Here is a 20611-nt window from a genome sequence, read left to right as displayed (position 1 = left end):
ATGGCTTAAATAAAAGGTAAGACTTTGCAGTGTTTTCACTATAGCTCAATTTAAATTTCTTTCTGGATACTTCTGATTTTTTTTTAAGTATTTTTTAAAAGTCTAGAAAAAGGAAAAACAACAAAAAGTGTAAAAAAGAAAACAGAAGGAACATTTGGAAAAGCAAGTGATAAAACTGACAGCATTTCCCCCCCCACAGTTTAATACCAAAGGTTTACAAGTTCAGCTCTGACTTGTCTTTGAATTGGCAGAATAAAAGACTGTAGTAGTAAATAATTGGTTAAAAAGATCTCATCTACCCCAAGCCAGACTTTGTGATCTTTACCCTTAAAAGTTCTCAACTAAAGGAAATAAGCAATTTGTTTGGGTAAGATCCATAAAGTACAACACATAAAAACTACAATTTCTGCAGATAACATTAAAGAAATAATGGTATCTGCAAATTTATGCCTCTTGAAAATAGATTGCTTTTCTTTTGGAATAACTTAATCTATATACATCTGTTTCACAAGAAATTAGTTACATAAGATGAAATAAAATATTTATATATAAAATATAAAATATTACACATGAAGTAAAAGGGTATTTAAGTAGCGTAGGTGCCTACAATCACAAATCTAAATGCAAGCTACTGCATCTCTGAAGGAAAAGACTGCAACAGTCTTTCTTAGACATCTCAGAGCAAGCTACATTCCTTGAACCTCCTAATACCACACACCCCGAGATTTTACCTTTGGTTCTAATTTTATTCTCAAATACAAAGAGCATTGCATATTTCCTGAAAGCATTCATAAGTGCATGTCGTATTACAGAATGGTAATTTCTGATTGTCAGAAACACTGTGTTTGCAAAGTAGAACTTTTAGGCAGTTTATATGATCTGAGAACTTAAGAGCAACTCTACAAAACTAAAACCTAAGATACTGTACAGTTTCCTAGACGGTAGAGCACTAAATGTTTTACCTTTGAAGATGAAGGCCCAAGACACTTAGCAAAAAAAAAAAAACAACCCACAGCATTTTGACAACAGGTTTTTAACAGGCTAAAAAAATAGTTTCAACATAGTAATTTAATTAAAATAAATGTTAAATGAATTTTACTCTTACTCTGCCTACTTCCAATAAAATAAAATTGATAAGAAAAAAGCTTGGCTTACTAAAGAGTGAAAATAAGAAACTAAAAAGTTCTAATCTGATACAGGCTTTTTTTTATATAAATACAAATGCATAACAGGAGTTGTCAAAGGGAAGTGAAGGTTTAGGGATAATCAACACATTATACCATTTTCAACTGTTTATAGCCACTCAAACCAGGAAACAGAATGACCTTTTTCATTTGCCAAAAGTGCTGCACTGCTGTTTATGTTTTCATCTTTTCCTTTTGTAACACCTTCTGACCTCTCAACAAGCTTATAAACAACTTCTGTGTAATCTGTGTAACTGATCGCACTCTACTAATTTGTCTCCCATCATAATATAAAACTAAAGTATTGCATATGAGCTGGGAGGAAGACAATTATTTCATTCCATTAATATTTTCATGCTTTCCTGTTCTGCATCAGGACAAAAGCTAAGTCCTTTTAAAAACACAGAGGAAAAACAGTAAGAGACTGCTGACATAAGGAAAAACGGCAGAAGCAATCCCATGAAAAGTCAATAGCTTCATGTTTACAGCAGTAACTTGAACCACTTAACCTCCTGATTATGGTTAGAACAGTTGAGCCTGGATGACTCCCTTATGTTAGGCTTAACCATTACCAACATAGTATCCCAAATCAACAGTGTTGGAGCTGTCCCCCATTCTCCCCACCACTGAGCAGGGTTTTCCTCCCAGAGCTGACACATTTTTCACATTTGAAAAAATAAAATATTTTTTCAAACAAAGCTTAATTGCAGAAAAGCGATATGGGAAAGTCTGAATTTACCAACAAATATTTTTACATAATTTTTCTAATAAATGATCATATAGATCATCTCCAGAAGGAGTACTTCCAGTACGGAATTTAGATCTAAACCACACTTAAATTCCTAGCATTAAAAAGGTGCGTGTGCAGCTTCTCCAATTCAGCAGTGTGTGAGCATTTGGTAAGGCTTTTTTTTCTCTTGAGTTTTGGAAATCTGTGACCTCACTTTTCAGCTTGTAATTGGTATTAGGTTATATTACACTATCAACTGGGCATGCAGCTTTTTCTTCCCCACAATGAAAACAAGGCTATAACTCTTATCTAGCCATATTTCTAGGAAATAAAGCAGAATACAAAATCATTGAGCATCACAACTAAAAAGCTATTTATGAGCATGACAACTCAAAAACATTCTGATGACAGCCAAAAGTGATGCAAAGTGAAACTTCACAGATGTGACATCCACAGCTGCTATGGTTTGAAAACTGTATTGGTTATTTGTCCAGATAACCCAACTGGTCTCACCATTCAGAGAGTGGCTCTGAAAACGCTGGAATGGGGAATACCTCTGGTTAAATGAGTCTTATAGTATTTTAAAATCTATAGCACTGATCCTCAGCTGAGTTGACCTTAGCCCTCACAGAATCATAGAACAGCTGAGGTTGAAAGGGACCCCAAGGATCCTCTAGTTACAATCTGTGTGTCGCAGGTAGAGTTGCCAACCACTAAATCATATAAAATCATATATCATATAGTTATGGTTCATAACCATAACTGGGAAGCCTGTTCCAGCACCTCACCACTCTCAGCGAGAAAACTTCCTCTGACACCTAATCTAAATCATACCTCTTTTATTCAAAACTGTTCCCCCTTGTCCTATCACTGTCTGCCCATGTAAAAAATTGATTTATCTCCTGCTTATAAGCTCTCTCTAAGTATTGGAAGGCTGATACCAGATCTTCCCTGAGCCTTCTCAAGGCTGAACAAGCCCAGCTTCCAGCCTGCCTGTCTTCACGGTGCTCCAGTCCTCTGATCGTTTTCATGATCTGCCTTTGGATTTGTTCCAAAAGCACCACATCTTTCTTGAGCTTTGGGGCTCTCTACCTTCATGCAGTACTCCAGATGGGGCCTCACAAGAACAGAGCAGAGGGGGACAATCATCTCTCTTACCCTGCTGGCCACCTCTCTTTTGATGCAGCCCAGTATGCAGTTGGCCTTCTGGGATTTAAGCCCACACTGCTGGTTCATGTTAAGTTCTTCATCTCCCAGGACCCCTAAGACCTTGGCAGGGCTGCTCTCAATTAGTTCCTTTCCTAGTCCATAAACATATCTAGGAGTGCCCCAGCCCAAGTGCAAGACCTTGGGCTTGGCGCCTTGTTAAAACTCATTAGATTGTGTGCACAATTTTCAGTGTGTCCAGGTCTCTCTGGATTAAATCTCTCCCTTCTGTTGTGTCAGCCACACCACTCAGCTTAGTGTCATCAGCAAACTTGCTGAGGGTACTCCCAATCCCATTGTCTGTGGCGCTGATAATGATGTTGAAGAGCACTTGTCCCAGGATGGTCACCTGAGGAATACCACTCATCACTGGCCTTCACCTGGACACAGAGCCCTATGGCTGTGATCATTCAACCTATTCTGTATTCACCTTCAAATCCATATCTCTCCAATTTAGTGATAAAGTTGTGGTATGGGCTCATGTCAGAGGCCTTGCAGAAGTCCAAGTAGATGACATGAGTTGCCCTTTTTTCTACTGATACTGTCAGTTTATCACAGAAGGCCAATATTTGCAGTGCTTCAACTGCTAGAACTGCAAGCACTGAAGCAGTTCATAAGATAAATCATACATATATATCCTGCCAATTTGTTGTAATTTGAGATGCTAATCTCTTTATTCATTTTGGCAACTGTTAGAAGACTCCTGCTGCCTGTCTAATCTTAATATCTATTTTTACTAGTTCTATGAAATGTTACATTTCTTCCTTTAGAATATAAAACCTAGGCTAGGAGGAAAGGTCAGAAGAGCTGTATTTTAGGAATGACACTTAGAGAAAGCCTCCAATGTGTATCATTTTACTGAAAAATGCATTTTTTTTCTTAGAACAAATAAATACTTCCTCTCCCTAGATCTCTCACACAGATCATTAAGAATGTATTCCATCTACTGACTGACACAGCATTTTATTGTTTTTATTTTAAACTAAACAAATCTTTTCCTTAATCTTCATTGTACCAAACAGCCTATTTCCCTCCTTAAAAATACTTATGAATATATTGTAGAATATCAGTCAAGCCTGTAACAAAATGTTTCATGTTATTATACTTACAGATAGCAAAAATATTAACTTTTCAGCTATTACAAGAGGGCAAGTGTACAACTGTGAAGTACAACAGTAAGAAACCATACATCAAAATCTCAACAATAATCAACTTTTAACAACTCATCTTTCACAACAGCTATGGCACTGACAGGCAACAATGTAAACCATTAAATCCCTTTTCCTCGTGCCGTATTTTCCACTCAATAAACAATTTCCATTTTGAATATCTAACAGGCATCTTTTGAAAGCACTTACTTTTTGTGTGTGAAAGAAATATACTATAAAGTTTACATAAAATTTATGCCATCATTATTGATGAGTTTACTCTTTTTTAATTTTCTGTACTATATTGCAGTTTCTACTAAACTGCTTTCCACTTTTGGAAAAAAATGTGTACTACCACAGTATTTATCCCAAAGAATACATAGTGCCTATAAAAGTTAACCATCTTGCCATCCGCATAGAAAATAGAGCCAGTACCCATTTTAAGAAATCCAGTTTGGGAATATTTCAGTCTTGTTAGACTTAATTATCTTGATATTTTAAAGCATTATATTTTTACTAAAAACAATTTCAGATGAATTGAAATTTAGATCACGCTCAGGGAAATTTTATATAACATTCAAAAAGCCTCAATAATCAATTACAACAGCACTATCTGTCAGGACCAGTATCCCATATAAATTAATAACTGCTTATGCAAAGAGACCAGGAAAAAACAACATGTTTCATGCAAGGCCAGAACAGATCTGTCCTGAATCTGATTATTATACAATCTCTTTCTTCAGTGGGATGAATCTTCAGCATCGACAACTTTCTCCACAAGCACTGGTAACTGATCACTTAGTTTATCAGCATTTTAACTTACATAGAATTAATAAAAGTATCTGCATCTGCTTTAGTCCATCCCTACCATCCCTCTTCATAGCCTCCTGTGGCAATTAGTTTTTATATATGCTTTTTTTAGCTTTAGAAACTGATTTGTCACTTTTCTAAAGATCAGGTATTATAATTTTATCCTTTCCTTCTCTAGGCAATTTTTATTTTTACTAAGTTCAATTGGTATGCTATTACCAAGCCATTACCAGTTACTAAATATAGACATTAATGAAAAACAAAACAAAAGTTGATATATAGGAAATTGCATGCAGTAGTACAGATTAAATTGCTGCTTTCAGTTAAATTTAATTAATGTGACCACTAATTCTTGATCCAGCTCACTTTCTTACTTCTTTTATCTTTACTTGAATTCTCAGTTCTCTGATGCTCAACAGAAGTTAGATACAACCTTAAAATACAGTATCTGCTTTGGATTTCCTGTGTGTTACAACTCACTGAAATGCTAACATGCTTAATATTAGCAGCTCTGAGGATTTGCTTTCCCTTCAAAAATATTTCTGACACATCCAGCAGTTCATAGAACTAAAATCATAGAATGGTTTGGGTTGGAAGAGACCTTTAGGATCATTTAGTTCCAATCCCCCTGCTATAGGCAGGGACACCTCCCAGTAGACCAGGTTGCTCAAAGCCCCATCCAGCCTGGACTTGAACACCTCCAGGGAAGGGGGCATCAACAGCCTGTTCCAGGCTCTCACCACTAGTGGAAGAGGATGAGAAAGACATATGGCTTCAGTGCAACTCAGTCACGATTTAAAGGCATGTAGGTACACTGTGACAAGCAGCAGTAATGATTTTGGTAAGAAGGAATGCCACCAAGAGGTCATTTTGGATACCACAAATGAAAATTATGAAAACCAAAGTTTTTAGGTTAATACACATTACAAACGTCAAAACTTGGCAGGATGGAGAATGTGTAAAGTATATGCTCTCTGTTTTCACTTGCATGCATGAACTTAACACTGTTACATAATTACTCTGGTAGGCCTACTGTGACATGGAAAGTAATGGAGGAGGTTGGACAATTCTTCAGAGACGTGAAGATGGCAGCGTGGATTTTCACCGGACATGGAAAGAATACAAGATAGTAAGCACGTTTTTGGAGGCATTAAGATTGGATATTATAATCTGAAATCTTCTATGATATAGTAATACAAATAGCATCCTTCAAACATAAGCTGGTTTTGAAAGTCGGCTTTATCCTTAGATGTCCATTTTGAAAATGTAAGGGTAGTATGAATTGTTTGTCAAAGCAGACTTACAAGTGTGATGTTTGTTCTTAAAGAGAAACTTCATTTTTGTTTCATCAACTATTCCACAATACGTCTATATTTTTGAGTTACTTATATTTGTGTTTCTTACGGCAAATTGCTCCGTATCTATTAAGTAATACTGATACGTTATTTCAGATAAAGATCTTTAACCTTCACAGATCCAGTAAAATCACGAGTTAGCACACTGGAAACCACTGAAGTTAGAAACAGATCAAGTGATCTCTTCAAACTCAAAGGAAAAGTAAAAACAACAACACATGTAACACTTATTTAAATATGCAACTTGAATTACAGGGATTTGGTGATCCTGCTGGGGAGTACTGGCTAGGAAATGAGTTTGTTTCTCAACTGACTAATCAGAAGCGCTATGTTCTTAAAATAATCCTGAAAGACTGGGAAGGAAATGAAGCATATACTTTGTACGACCAATTCTATCTAGCAAATGAAGAACAAAAATACAGGTAAGCAGAAAAATATGAACTGAATTTAAAAAATGAACTGATTATTTTAAGCTGTGTACACGCATTACTTTGTTCATACAAATCACATACATTTTTCAATTCACTCAGTGCTTACTCTATTTAAACCTGTTCCCTATAACATCAAAAAAACCCCAAACATTTTATTTCAAGGGAAACAATATACATTTAGTAGTGCACACTGGGTGAATGTAACACCAGATGCAGGAAGATGAAGAGATGGTATGGTATAATATCAGATAAATATACTAATACAGCAGATGATAGTGCACAATTTTCAGGAAGTAAGAACACATCTGCAGTTGCAGAGAAAAGAAGGGCATAAAAAAGTAACCCTACATCCATCTTCTGCTCTGGGCATATAGATCCATCCAACTATATTCTTAACAGAGAATTACAGCCATCTACAGTGTTTAGTCGTTCAATGTAGTTATGTATGCACATCAGAACTCTTGAAGTTCAGCAGTAGATAGGGTGGGGGATGGACTGGTGTTCCCTGATAGGTTTTCTTGTTTTTTTTTCTTTTTACACACATCATAAGCTAGTTTTTCAAAGAGAACTTTTAGATAAATTTAACTTCTAGATTTACTTCTCATCTCATTTGAACAGAATTTTGCTTCTTGCAGCTAGGTAACCGTTATTCATATTTTAAAGAAATATATCAATTCTATTACTGAATAATATTATCTTAAATAGTATGACATAGACTACTGGTTAGATATTTATTTAAAAGAATAAAATTATAACAATTCCTGAGTTTCTTAAGAAGATTCTAGGCCAATTCAACAATGGTAGACATGAGTTCCTCAGAGTAATTTACACAAAACAAAGCAAAAAAGGGAAACAGCTTGCTGGATTAATGTTGCAGATGGCTTCAAGAATGCAAGACAATATAAAAAAAATCATGATTCCAGGCAATAAATAGATTTCTGGAGGGTGGACTAAGACAAAGACAGAACTTGTTTATACTTCAGTCATTCATTAGCAGGAGTTTTCTGAGCACAATGTTACCTTATTGTTCCACAATCCACTGTCTTGGACTCTCTAAAAAGAATGCCCCTACATATGAAAATAAGGCTAACACTGAATGTGGAGCCTCATCCCCAATAAACCCATCATTTTAAACAGCAATTTTTAATGTACATATTATTTATGCTTCCATTTCACTGTAAAGCTTCACATTTTTCATATCTATTTGGTTAAAAAAAATGAAACATCATAGAATTATACATTTTAAAATAGTATCAGTCACAACTGAAATATATGGGGAGTTCATATTTCATACTGCAGGCTCTCTGCAGTGCATACGGTACAATTAGATGCAGGAGAACTAGAATATACAGAAATACTAATTTCCTACTATGTGGTCCAGGAAATATTTCTTCATAAGAATCTTACAGAATCACAAAGCCGGATAGAGAAAAAATAGCTATTTTTAGCTACATTTCTCCAAGACCTCTTAACATCTAGTTGATGTAAACAAAGTCAATCTGACACCCAAGAGAACTGAAGTTGTTACTTCAACTCAAGTCTTCTATGCAAAGCAATCTAAAACTATCAGTAACTCCATCCCTCAGAATGTAAGGTCTTAATGTCTTAGCAGTACACAGCTGTTTCATCTCCAAAGCAAATATTTTTTCATCTGGGAACAGTTAGAATCAACAGCAGAGATTTGAAGTAATGCATTAAAATACTTACAAAGACAATTTTTATGGAATAGGCCATTACCCTTGTCAGTTACATTACTAAAAAACAATCCCTGAAAACTAAAATGGTTGTCAGTAAACAGATCCCTTATTTTAAAATGCAACCAAACATGGAATGCGTCATAGAATGCAGTGGTTTAAAGAATATATAAACATGAATTAAATAAAAGTAAGAAAGCGTTCAATCAAAGGCAACTTTCATTATATTAAAAACATTACAAATCTGAATGCTGGAAGACCATGAGTTGGTTCATAAAATTAAAATTTCATAGACTCATAGAAGAAAAGACTTGTTCTGAGGCTGATTACTTGATTTCAGTCAGAGTTGCTCAAGGCTTATTGACATGGGTCTTCATAACCTCTAAGGATGGAAGCTGCATAACCTGCTCCATTGCTCACCTGTCCTCAAGATGAAAACAGTTTTCCTGACATCTAGTCAGAAAGACTCATTTTAATGTACATCCATTGACTCTAATCTCCAGTTTAACTAAATCCTATTTTTACAAACCACTGAGCTGAATACATCTTTTCTTGCATTAGACTTCAAATGATATTTGCAGTTCTGGCCTAGGCTCATACTTAATGCTCAGAACATTTAGCAGTATCTTAGAAACTGGCTTACAGGGATCAGTGTTTGAATATAAAGCTTTAAACTTGACTTAAAAAAAAAAACAAACAGGATATTGAACTTCGAGATTTTAGAGCAAAACTGTAATGAGGTATTGTTTGGAAATTCATTTGTTCTTAATACTTTCACATAAAAAATATAAAATGGGTTAAAATAATCTGTTAACTACCAAAAACAACTTCTATCATAAGCAGAGAATAATGTGAAAGGTCAAAACCTATGTGGGGAAAAGCTGGTTCTCATAGGTAGAATAGAATAACTCTGAGAAGGGTAAGCTATTTGATGCATAAATGTTATCATCAAAGAGTTAGTGTGGGGGCAGAGGGTTCAATTCCACTCAGTTCAACACACACAAATCGATTTAATAACATAGTCACAGCTGTTAACTGCCTCCCATGTTCAACACCCCAGTATCTCCACCTCTGTGAGTGCATCTCTATCTGCATACAGACAAGATACAATTAGATACAAGCAGATACAAGCTCAACTTGCCAGGCAAGCGAAAGAAACAAAATATTTGTGAAGATCCAACCCAATAAAATCTATGAAAGTTGTGAAAATAAAGAATAATTTGGAAATTGGAAAATGAAACATTTAGAAGATCCTAAAGCATCAGTTACTAGCTGGTATTTAAGAGTCCAGGTGATGTTCTTATCTCTCAGAGCTACAAAGTTGTAATGCTAGATTGCCATGTTGCATTAAAAGCAAAATAGAAACAAAGTAAGTTTTTGATAAGCTTTCAAACTTCATTAAGAAAAAAATGCACACAATGCACTTGAAAATATTAAGAAATATTAAGAAATTATGTACAAAAATTATAATCTGCTTGTTTTCTTCTAACATAACATGAACAAAATGTTCATCTCTACAAATGGAAGCTGTTCATCAAGACACTGTGCTGACCATTTTTCACTCATGAAAAAATGCTGTGAAACCATTCACAGCAGTACACTAGCTAGAAGTGAATGGAGCTATTTGAAAAGGATACTTAATGCAAACTATTTCATCATTATTTTGTAGCTCAACTTCCATGTAATATTTGTCCTTCCATTCCTTACTTCTACAGGATCCACCTTAAAGGACTTACTGGGACAGCAGGCAAAATAAGTAGTATAAGCCAACCAGGAAATGATTTTAGCACAAAGGATGCAGACAATGACAAATGTATTTGCAAATGTTCACAAATGCTAACAGGAGGTAGGAATGTTTTCTTGTTTCTCAGTCTTCCTATTTTTATTGGCACTGAAATTGTCTATGAGATAAATAGTGATAATTTTGACTTAGTAAATTCTGATTATTGAAGAAGTCCAAAACTTATGGAACCATCAGCATGGTGACTCCAAATGAAATACTTTGCCAAATATCAAAGGTTAAAATATAATGGAATGTTGAAGTCCAGGGAGAAAAAAGTAAGTAGCCACTCAAGTTAGGGTACAAGAAAGACTGTAATTGTAAAACTAAGAAGAGCAACAGCAGATTCTTCTTCCAAGGAATGATAACAGAGCCCTAAACATCAAAACACCTATAGCCCTTCAAAATTTGTTTTAGAGATTCAGATGGTCACTGAAAAGGCTCCTAATACTTTAGGCACAAATCAAGCTATTCACTAACTATTCAAAGAAGAAAATCCCCAAATCTGATGATACACTGTACATGCTGCAGAAGGTGACAAATATTTAACTACGTATATCAATAAATTATTCACATGCATGTAAGATAAACTATGTGAGAGTTCAGCAGTAGCGACTGTTCACAAGCTACAGGAGTTTTCAGTGGAATTTTTACCTTTGACTACACAAGTCACTCTATAATTAGTCAACCTAGCCTTCCACATTCCATAACGTAAACAACTACTTTTGTAAATTTGACTTCTTCCCGTTATCTCTTAAGAAATGCTTTGTTTCCTTATAGCACAAAAAATTTTTAGTTAATCTGAAAAGATAATTGGATTGCTGCCCTGTAAAACAGAACATACACATCATCGCCATCATAACAGAAGTTTAAAAATATTATCTTATTAATAAAAATAGATTTTCCTTATGACTAACTAACAGGTTAGTACAACAAGGATGCAAAATAAGTTTGGGCTGCTTTTTCCTACTTAGCAAGTTTCAACACAGTTGTTTTGAACTATCTGTACAGAGAACTAAAACAAATAACTGAATTAATCCTCTAAAAACAATTAAGAAAGGAGTTTACATCTGTGAAGTACAGGAGTTCACCAAAGGGCAGATGAAAAGCAAAGTAAATTCAAGACCGTTACAGTTCGAGTAAAGTTCTGCCCTTGGACTGTCAATAAGAGTTGACATAATTAAACTAGATTGAACACCTTCTCTTTCCAACTTTAAACTCTTAGGGATTACATTAATCTTTAAGAATATGTAATTAAAACATTGCCTTACCGAGCTGGGGTAAATCTTTCATATTAACACTTCAAAATCACGAGCATGAAACACTGGCTTTAGATTTGTTTCTCATGTTAGGACAATAAAATGTTGAAATCTTCATGCATGCTATTTTGAAAATTATCTTTGCTGACGTTTTCATTTGCTGGTATTTATCTTTGTGTTCTGGTCTTACAGGGTGGTGGTTTGATGCATGTGGTCCTTCTAACCTCAATGGAATGTATTATCCGTTACGACAGAACAACAACAAGTTCAATGGTATCAAGTGGTACTACTGGAAAGGCTCAGGATACTCTCTCAAAGCCACGACTATGATGATTCGACCAGCAGATTTCTAAATGCTTTTGCATTCTTATGTGAATTATGTATTGTATAGTCTTCAAAGACTTAATTTGCCAAGCATTTAAACACATCTGCAACTTGTCTCATTTCCAAGCCCAGAAAACATGCACTAGTGTTCTGAAGATCAGTTCATTCCAATCCTTGAATTGCAATAGTTTTGATCAGCTACAGCTCATATTATTCAACTAGACATAAAGCCTAAGGCATCAACCCAATATGACTGTGATTTGGCTAAATGACTGAATAAAAGGAAAATCCAAGAAACTGTCAGACAATTGAAGGACTGTTTTACTGATCATTTATATTATGTATGTGTTAGTAAATAACTGGAACTGTGAAAAGCACCTAAATAGTTTTAGAAATATGCATTTTGCCTCATCACTGAACTTCAAACATTACTCTAATATAAAACTTACCTAGACCTAGAACTATTTATCTCTCTGAGTATGTTTGCTGTTTATGTACATAAAAATATATTGCCCTGTAATTAGCTGAATATAGTACTAAATACATTCTTTCCCCATAACCTCTTAAACAACTTTTTACACTTGTTCAGGGATTTTTTCCAAAAGATGTATTACTTTATTTAACAGGAGACTTTGCATTTATTCATGGAAAATGCCATGTACAAAACCACCATTTCTTTCAGTTAATGTTTATTGATCACTATTTTTAATTTCCAAAAATCCCTGCAAGTTATAATACAGTATGAGTTTCTTTACATTGTTCTGACGACTGCACTTTTTTATTTCCTTGTCAACTATCTGTAAAACAATTGACCAGTATTTTATAAACAGAGACAATAACATTAACACCAGGTGCATGATTGCCTATTACAACCAGTTATCACCCAGTGCCATGGTCCATCTAAACATTTTGTAAAAAGTCCACCTAAAAACCATGTGATGTTCTTTGATACGATCCAGTTTATGCTTCTGTTCTAAGAAACAAATTACTACATTCGTAGAACAGGAAAAAAAATTCGAGGTTACCTAAGAACATACTGTTGGTATTTTTTCCCCCCTCAAAATTCTCCATGAAGAGGTAGACCCACAGTGTATTACACAATGTGAATAAATCAATCTACTGGGTAACTTTTGCAATTTTTTTTTATTACATTACATAATGGCAGTCATTAAAACTGCTATCAGAGTACACTACCACTGTCAAAAACAACTTTCCTTCACTGAAAATGTGTATCTGCACTACTAAGGAGTATCAGAAATAAAAAAATACTTCTAATATTACCTCATGAACTGATTTTAAATAAATTGAATGAATGTAAATTAACAATCATCATCTGAAGAGTTGTGCACAATAATCACAATGTATCTAAGTTCACTACTGAAGTAATTTATTACTTATCCTGGAAACTTGTAAGGATATGCAGATGCCAGTCTAAAAAATACTTCACAAAATTAAATAGATTTCTTCGAAATTCATGAAAGAAAAGACCAAGCTAGTAGAGGAGCTACAGCATATGACATACAAAAAGAGATGGCATTTTTCCACTTGGACCAAAGAAGGGAAGGGAAGACCTTACTGCTGTCTACAGCTACCTGACACAGAAGACAGAGCCAGACCCCTTCTTGGAGGTGCACTGTAGCAGAACAATGAACATAAGTTGGAATCTGGGAAATTCTACTTAGCTGGATTTCTATTTATTTGTTTATTACCATGAGGGTGGACCAGACAAGTCTAATTAGATGAAGATACTCATGGATCTGTTTGGAACAGGGCATTAAACTAAACTTTCTGAGCTACTTTCTAATCCAGGATATTTTATGATTCCATAAAATTGGATAGAAAGAATGTGCTTCCTTCCTCACTGCATTTCATCAGACAACTAAAGAAACTACTCCCAATATTCGTGACAGTAACCACATTCAGCCCAATAATCTAAAAAAAAAAGTCTAATAAAATGTGATGGAATTGGGCACACTATGCACGCTTAACCTGGCAAATAAAAAAATGCCAACTTCTGATTATTAAACTTCATTATTTTAATAAGAAAACAGTAGTATAAAAGTAACTAAAGACTGCATGACTAGTTTCAATTTGCTGGGGAAAATATAAAGCAAAAGGTTCCTTCTTGATGACTGTTCTGTGAAGATCATTGAAGATACTGTGATAGATCTTTAGCAGATCAATTGCTTAGCAAGACTTTTATTTTTAAAATAGTTATTCTACATGAATATAAAATTTTAGAGTAAATAAGTTTGCTAGTCATATCATCTCATTATCTAAATGAGATTGCATTGCTTAGAAATACCAAAGTGAAGAGAGGAGATTAAAGAATACAGTAGGAAGAAGACTGCAACCGCTCCTTCAGACTTGATACAAACAGAATATAATTAATTCCTTCTTGTAATCAAATAAGCAGTATGTAAAAGTAGAATACCCTTTCATTTTCCATATTGCTTTTTAAGAAGAAAAAGAAGAAAAGAATGCTCAAATGATAATCTGCCTTTAAGTGTAAGGTAATCTATTACAGTTAGACACCAGAATGATTCAAGAAAGGAATGATTGCAAAGCTGATGGAATTATCACTTTCAACATGGACTTCATTCCTCTTCAGAAGCACCCTGCAAACATGCAATGCATACCTCCTTCAATTTTATCTCCTCACCATCTCCCCACCCTTCTCAGGTTCTACATTGGGAATATAAACTGTAAACAGAAGCTGAAAACCGGCACCAGCTGTAATCACTTCCAAAGAATGCTGTGCAAGTTGTTACTGATAACATATTTAAGAGACAAGGGGGTCCGAGAAGAAACAGAAAACTCAAAGCAGCTGCTCTGAAATAGTGTTGAGGAGTTTTTTGTACAAATGCAGTAAAAAGGAAAAGAAAAGAGCATGCTTATATATTCTTCAAATTAAGCATTACCATTCAGGTAATCTGTGACTGACTTATACTGACTTATTTCTTTCAGGAAAATATACAAAATTAAAGCAGACAATATATTTGGGCTTATTTCAAGAAAACTGTTACAGATTCCCTAAACTTTGAGAACTTAGAGCTTAAAGTCATGAAATAAAGCCTTCATTGTGAACACACAAATTTACAAAAAAATATAGATTCAGAAAGAATGTTAAAAATAACTCCCTAGCAGTTAATACAACTATGGCAGTAATAAAATTCAACCTCAATTAAATGTTCTTTCTTTAAAGCCTGTTAGAAACTTTGAGAAACAAATAGCATATAAGAAAATATTTATCTAGCTGCTACAGTGTAATAGCAAATGTGAAAACATTTTGGCAAAGTAGTTAGTGATCAACAATTAACCCGCTAGAACATTTTAAATTCAAAATTGAATTACTGTTTAATCCACTGCAATACGTGTAGATACACTTAGATGTGCACAGATACACCATGCTTCAACAAAAACACTTTTGCATTAGTTTGCAGCACAGTACTGTCAGAATGAAAGACAAGAAAAAAAACAAAAACAGTTTTAGAAGCCTACAGTAATCTTACATCCCCAAAGTCACTTCTGAACTGAAAACATTGACACCACAACCTGAGACACCTTCCCATCAGGCAATAACATCCCACTCCAGTATACATACAAGTGAGGATAGTAATCAAATAAGCCACAAGTTAAAGTGAATTTATACTTGAAGCAAATTGATTCATTTTTTAATTGGTGAATTGACCTTCTGTATTTTCTATGTATATCAAAGGTTTTCCAGAATTCTTCACAAGTCAGTGGTTGTACACACTTCAAAAAGTGCTAGATGGAGAACACTCCTAATGGCATTTTCTTAAGTATTTTTTTTCCCCTATACGCCATTTTCACTCCCCAAACCTACATATAGGGCCAATCATTTTTCAGAGAAACAAAAGAATTTAACAAGTTTAAAGGGCAATTAAACTTACAGGAGCAGCTGGGAAGTTGGAAGAAAGTTCATATGGTTCCTCTGAAATCCAATGCCCAAATTCCAAAGAACACAGAACCTAAAATAAATAATCAAATAATAAGTAGGACATCTATAATTTCTAAAATAGCAATTAATTAAAGAAATTAAAACTAACAGTGCAGTTTCAATAGGGATAGTTTTCAGGGATAGTGATAGGAGGATGGTTGGACTAGATGATCTTGTAGGTCCTTTCCAACCTTATGAACCTATGAATAGATAGCTTGATATTTTATTTACCCAAACAAAATGTTTCTCTGTAAAATCAAGCAATCTCAAAGTATAATTAAACCAAATCATGAAAATATCAGTCACATCCTTATGCATAGCCATATTACACATAAAAATCTTTCAAGGATATTAGAAGAGTCAACTTTTTGCATTATCACATATTATAGTACGATAAGATAAAAATAAAGAATAAAGATTTGAAACAGGAAGTAAAAAGGGAAGAAAGTCAACAATCCCCTACTATATCCACTTAAGCCTAGGAACAGAAGACAAAACATTTTCCTGTGAAGATCATCAGACACTGGCACAGGTTGCCCAGAGAGGTTGTGGAGCTTCCATCCTTACAGGTAATCAAAATCTGATGGGACACAGCCCTGAACAACTGGCTGTATGTAAGTGACCCTACTTCAGGCATGGGTTGGATCACCTGGTGTAGGTAACCTGCTTTGGCAGAGGGGTTGGACTTGATGATCTCTTGAGGTCCCTTCCGACCCCTTTGATTCAGTTGATTATTGAACATCATGGGACCTCCCTGTTGGGCCATTTCTCCAGCCTGTCATGGCAGTTCTGAATAGGCACACTTTTTGAGCATATCAAACACTATTTTGTATTATCTGCAAGTTCGTCCAAGCCTCCCTCCATCCCATCTTCTAGATCATAACTGAAGATGTTAAAACTATACTGGACCCAGAGTCAACTCCTACACCTGACTGGGATTACGCAGCTATTGTATGTAACACAAGTCAGCCTGAAAATCTGAGATATTTTCTTCGTAACTTCCTCTTCTTCCAGTTTATGCTTATTTTAAAATAATCTGAAATGCATTTATTTATTTAGCCAAGGAAAGTACACTTATAAAAAAACAACATTCAGTTAAGAGTATAACTATAGAATTTAAGTTGTAGTTTAGTATACAGTTTTACAATTAATGCTTATAATTTACAATGACAATACTGAAATCTGTTAGCTTTATACTTATAGCAAATAGCCTGGTTAATCCAAGCCATTTCATTTGATGACTAACTTGAACTGAATCGAGAAAACTGGAATTTTTAACACAATTCTTTGAGATATGCTGCGTGAAAACAATTTCTTCATAAATAATCTTGAGCAGCAACAGATGTACCATGCTCTATAATGTGTACATCATGTCTGTATAATACGAAAATGATGTTTGCACCATGAGTAACTGGCAAAAAACAAAAATAGATTAAACAAAGCCAAAAGATTAATTATGATTTAGTAATCCCATTTCATTTTCCAGGCCAATTTTGCAGTAATAACCTCTATCAATCCTTGTAGTATTTACAGAATTTTGTTTAGAGATCAATTTTGTTTATCTCAGCAGAAGATGGATTAATGCTCGTCTATCATGGCTCTGGAATTGAGTGCAAAGGCATCGTATCTACTTTCTTAGATAAAAAGAAAAACAAGATACAGAGTTCACGAACAGACACTGTAGTAAATAACTAGGTCACCACTCACAATATGATTCAGTTTTCAGGAACACAAAGGCAAGAATTCTCCTTTTTAAGTCACTGAAAGTTTGCTTCTGACTTAGAATCGTAGAACCATAGATTCCTTAGAGTTGGAAGAGACCTCTGAGGGCCTTCTAGTCTAACTCCCCTGCAATGAACATGGACACCACAGGTAGATCAGGTTGCTCAGGGCCTGATCCAGGCTTATGCTGAAAATCTCTAGGGATTGGGCATCAATTACAACACTAAGTAACCTGTTCCAGTGCCTCAGCACCCTCACTGTAAAAGATTTTTTCGTTATATCCAACCTAAATCTACCGTCCCTGAGCTTCAAGCCATTTTCCCCTTGTTCTATTGCCATAGACTCTCCTAAGAAGTCTCTCCCTTTCTTTCCTGTAGCTCCCCTACAGATACTGCAAGGCTGCTGTCAGGTCACCTTGCAGCCTTCTCCATGCTGAACAGCTCTCTCTGTCTGTCCTCATAGGAAAGGTGGTTCCACTCCATGGATCATTTTTGTGGCCCACCTCTGGATGCACTCCAACAGGTCCACGTCTTTCCTGCACTGAGGACTCCACATCTGAATGTGGCACTCCAGGTGATCCTTACCAGAGCAGAGTAAAGGGGCAGGATCACCTCCCTCTTTCAGCAGAAATTCATTTCCAACAAGTGTTGAACCAATGCAACTAAAAAAATGCTTCAATTTCATAGAATCAGAAAATGGCTTAAGTTATAGTGGACCTTAAAAATCATAGTTTCAACCCCACTATGATGGGCAGGGTTGCCAACCACTAGATCATGCTTCCCAGGGTCCCATGCAACCTTACTTGGAATGACTCCAGAGATGGGGCAGCCACAACCTTTCTGGGCAACCTGTTCCAGTACCTCACCACCCTCTGAGTAAAAAAAAAATTTCTTCCTAAAGCCTAACCTATATCTACTCTCTTCCAGACTGAAGACATTAAGCTAGTCCCACTTGTTCTTTCCCTATCAAACCGTGTAAAAAGTTGGTCCTCCTCCTGCTTGTAAGTTCCCATCAAGTACTGGAAGGCAACATCATTAGAAATAATGCTTGTTTGTCACTTATTTAACCAGACTGACTAACTGAACACCTTAGCACAGATACAATGAAGCAGAAAAAGATGCTATTGGCCTTTTTCACCCATAAGAGCACATTACTGGTTCACTAGAGTGACCAATATCTTTTGTTCTAAGGGAAATCAAACACCAAGAACTTCTGAAAAACCTAAAGGATATCCCAACAGCTTCTTTAATTAACTACATAGACATTACGATTTTAAAGTATTTACTGAAAAAAAAGGAACCAAGACATTAAATAAGTTATTCTACAACTCTTTACTGTAGATGATTTTCTACTTCTGCAAGAAATTATATGGAAGTATTATATGGTTATATTTTGAAGCTCTGAAAATATGAGGAAAAGTGAAAGTGTGTCATCTGTGAAGTCAAATTAATTGCCTTGCAGTTCATCTCTATAACTGAGGTGCTTTGGTCCTGATTGTCAGTATCGAAGTTCCCATCTAGATGCTGTTCAGCACTCTCCAATCCATAAGCAGGATGGGTTTAAAGCAGGATGCTTTAGCTCTTTTAGAAGAGCTAAAGCAAGAAAAAGACATAGTGATTCAAGAAAAAGACAGCAAAAAGAAAAAAAAATAGGCCAAAAAAACCCAAGTGTTGAAAATATGCAAATGATGTAATCATTCCTACCAGAAGAATGATACCTCGTTACTCTTTAACTAATGGATGCTTTGGGAAAGCTTCCTCTTTGTTTTATAGCTGAGCATGACACTTTATGGCATAGACTACCCCTTCAGTCAGATTGCATCAGCTGTCCTCTCACAGTCTACTTGTTGGTGGGAATGACAGAAAAAGAGAAGGCCTTGATGCTGTGCAAGTATTGTTCAGGAACAGCTAAAACAGTGGTACGCTATCAACACTACTTTGGTCACCAGCCTAAAACATGGCAACATATGGACTGCTATGAAAAAAAAAAAAGTATGTGAATGTATCTCAGCCAAAGCAGCATAGCAATTCACAGCTATCTTCTCTTTACAGTAACAGTTACCAGTAACATGTAAAGACATGGTAGTTCATATAAAATTTTGAGGTTATATGGTGATTATTTGATCTGGATATCTGGGAATCGTTTCTGTAAATTACATAATCTTTAAATTACTCATCTACAAGCTTTTCTTATTATTAAATAGTTTGGATCCATGCAGCAAAATACCTAAAAATTCCTCTTCATGTTTATCAACATTGAACACGATACATATTTAAGAATAAAACAAATATTACATAGGGAGTGTATGAACAGGACGGAGAAAGACTGTTTGTATTAAATCAGCGTATAAAAAATTCCAGCTGAATAATGTGACTTGGCTAGCATTGAGTTAAAATGCTTTGTTTAGCCTTTAATCTGTCCAAAAATAACGCGTGTGCCATTGGGATGGGAAGATTTGAAGCATTTCTAAAACCACATTGAGGTACAAAACAGAAATATTTCGGTCAGATTAAGTCCTGAAAGACAACATTCATTGTAAAACAGAGCTTTAAGCAGACAAATTTCTCAAAATTCAGCTAACTCTATCTGAAACATTGCAAGATAGTGCATAGCACAGAAAAAAAATATGGTTGATATTCCAGCTATACAAAATAAGCTTAATTTATTTTGCAATTGAATTCAAATATATTTCTTACCCATTCATAGGAAACAATCCAACACCCACGAGCAATTCCCAGCATAACATTCAAGGTGCGACGAGGACTCCCTGTAACTACATGACTTGTTGTTTCACATACATCATCTGAGAACAAAAAGTCTCCAAGTTTATTCACCACCTGAATTACTGTACTTTGTTTCCTAAAGAGAGCAAAAAGAAAAAAAAAGATACAGTGTTGAGTGGATCGGAAGGACTGACCTATTCACAAATATTCACAACACAAATTTTCTTACCTTTGTACCTTACATCTTTTCTCACTAATCCTTTCTTATCCTTCTCTCACTCAGA

At 35.2% G+C, this 20611-nt stretch overlaps 2 protein-coding genes across 3 annotated transcripts in view; one reads left to right on the top strand and one right to left on the bottom strand.

The window, feature by feature from the left end:
• The window catches only part of ANGPT2 (angiopoietin 2), a 44245-nt gene extending 31044 nt beyond the window's left edge, over window positions 1–13201 (top strand). For both annotated transcript variants that reach the window (XM_065730796.1, XM_065730795.1), the window contains 4 exons: window positions 6106–6207; window positions 6689–6855; window positions 10274–10404; window positions 11790–13201. In XM_065730796.1, coding sequence (XP_065586868.1) covers window positions 6106–6207; window positions 6689–6855; window positions 10274–10404; window positions 11790–11950 — 561 coding nt within the window. In that variant the 3' untranslated portion in view covers window positions 11951–13201. The remainder of the gene's footprint in view (window positions 1–6105; window positions 6208–6688; window positions 6856–10273; window positions 10405–11789) is intronic.
• MCPH1 (microcephalin 1) overlaps window positions 1–20611 on the bottom strand; it is a 115995-nt gene that overhangs the window by 63824 nt on the left and 31560 nt on the right. The window contains exons 11-12 of the mRNA XM_065730798.1: window positions 20301–20463; window positions 15836–15913 (exon numbers count right to left, since the gene is read on the bottom strand). Coding sequence (XP_065586870.1) covers window positions 15836–15913; window positions 20301–20463 — 241 coding nt within the window. The remainder of the gene's footprint in view (window positions 1–15835; window positions 15914–20300; window positions 20464–20611) is intronic.

The sequence above is a fragment of the Cyrtonyx montezumae genome, unplaced genomic scaffold, assembly GCF_038088225.1.
Source record: "Cyrtonyx montezumae isolate F1298 unplaced genomic scaffold, pur_monq_1.0 scaffold_13, whole genome shotgun sequence".
Lineage (NCBI taxonomy): Eukaryota > Metazoa > Chordata > Aves > Galliformes > Odontophoridae > Cyrtonyx > Cyrtonyx montezumae.
The sequence above is the reverse complement of the archived record's forward strand: the minus strand, read 5'-3'. Positions and strand labels throughout refer to the sequence as shown.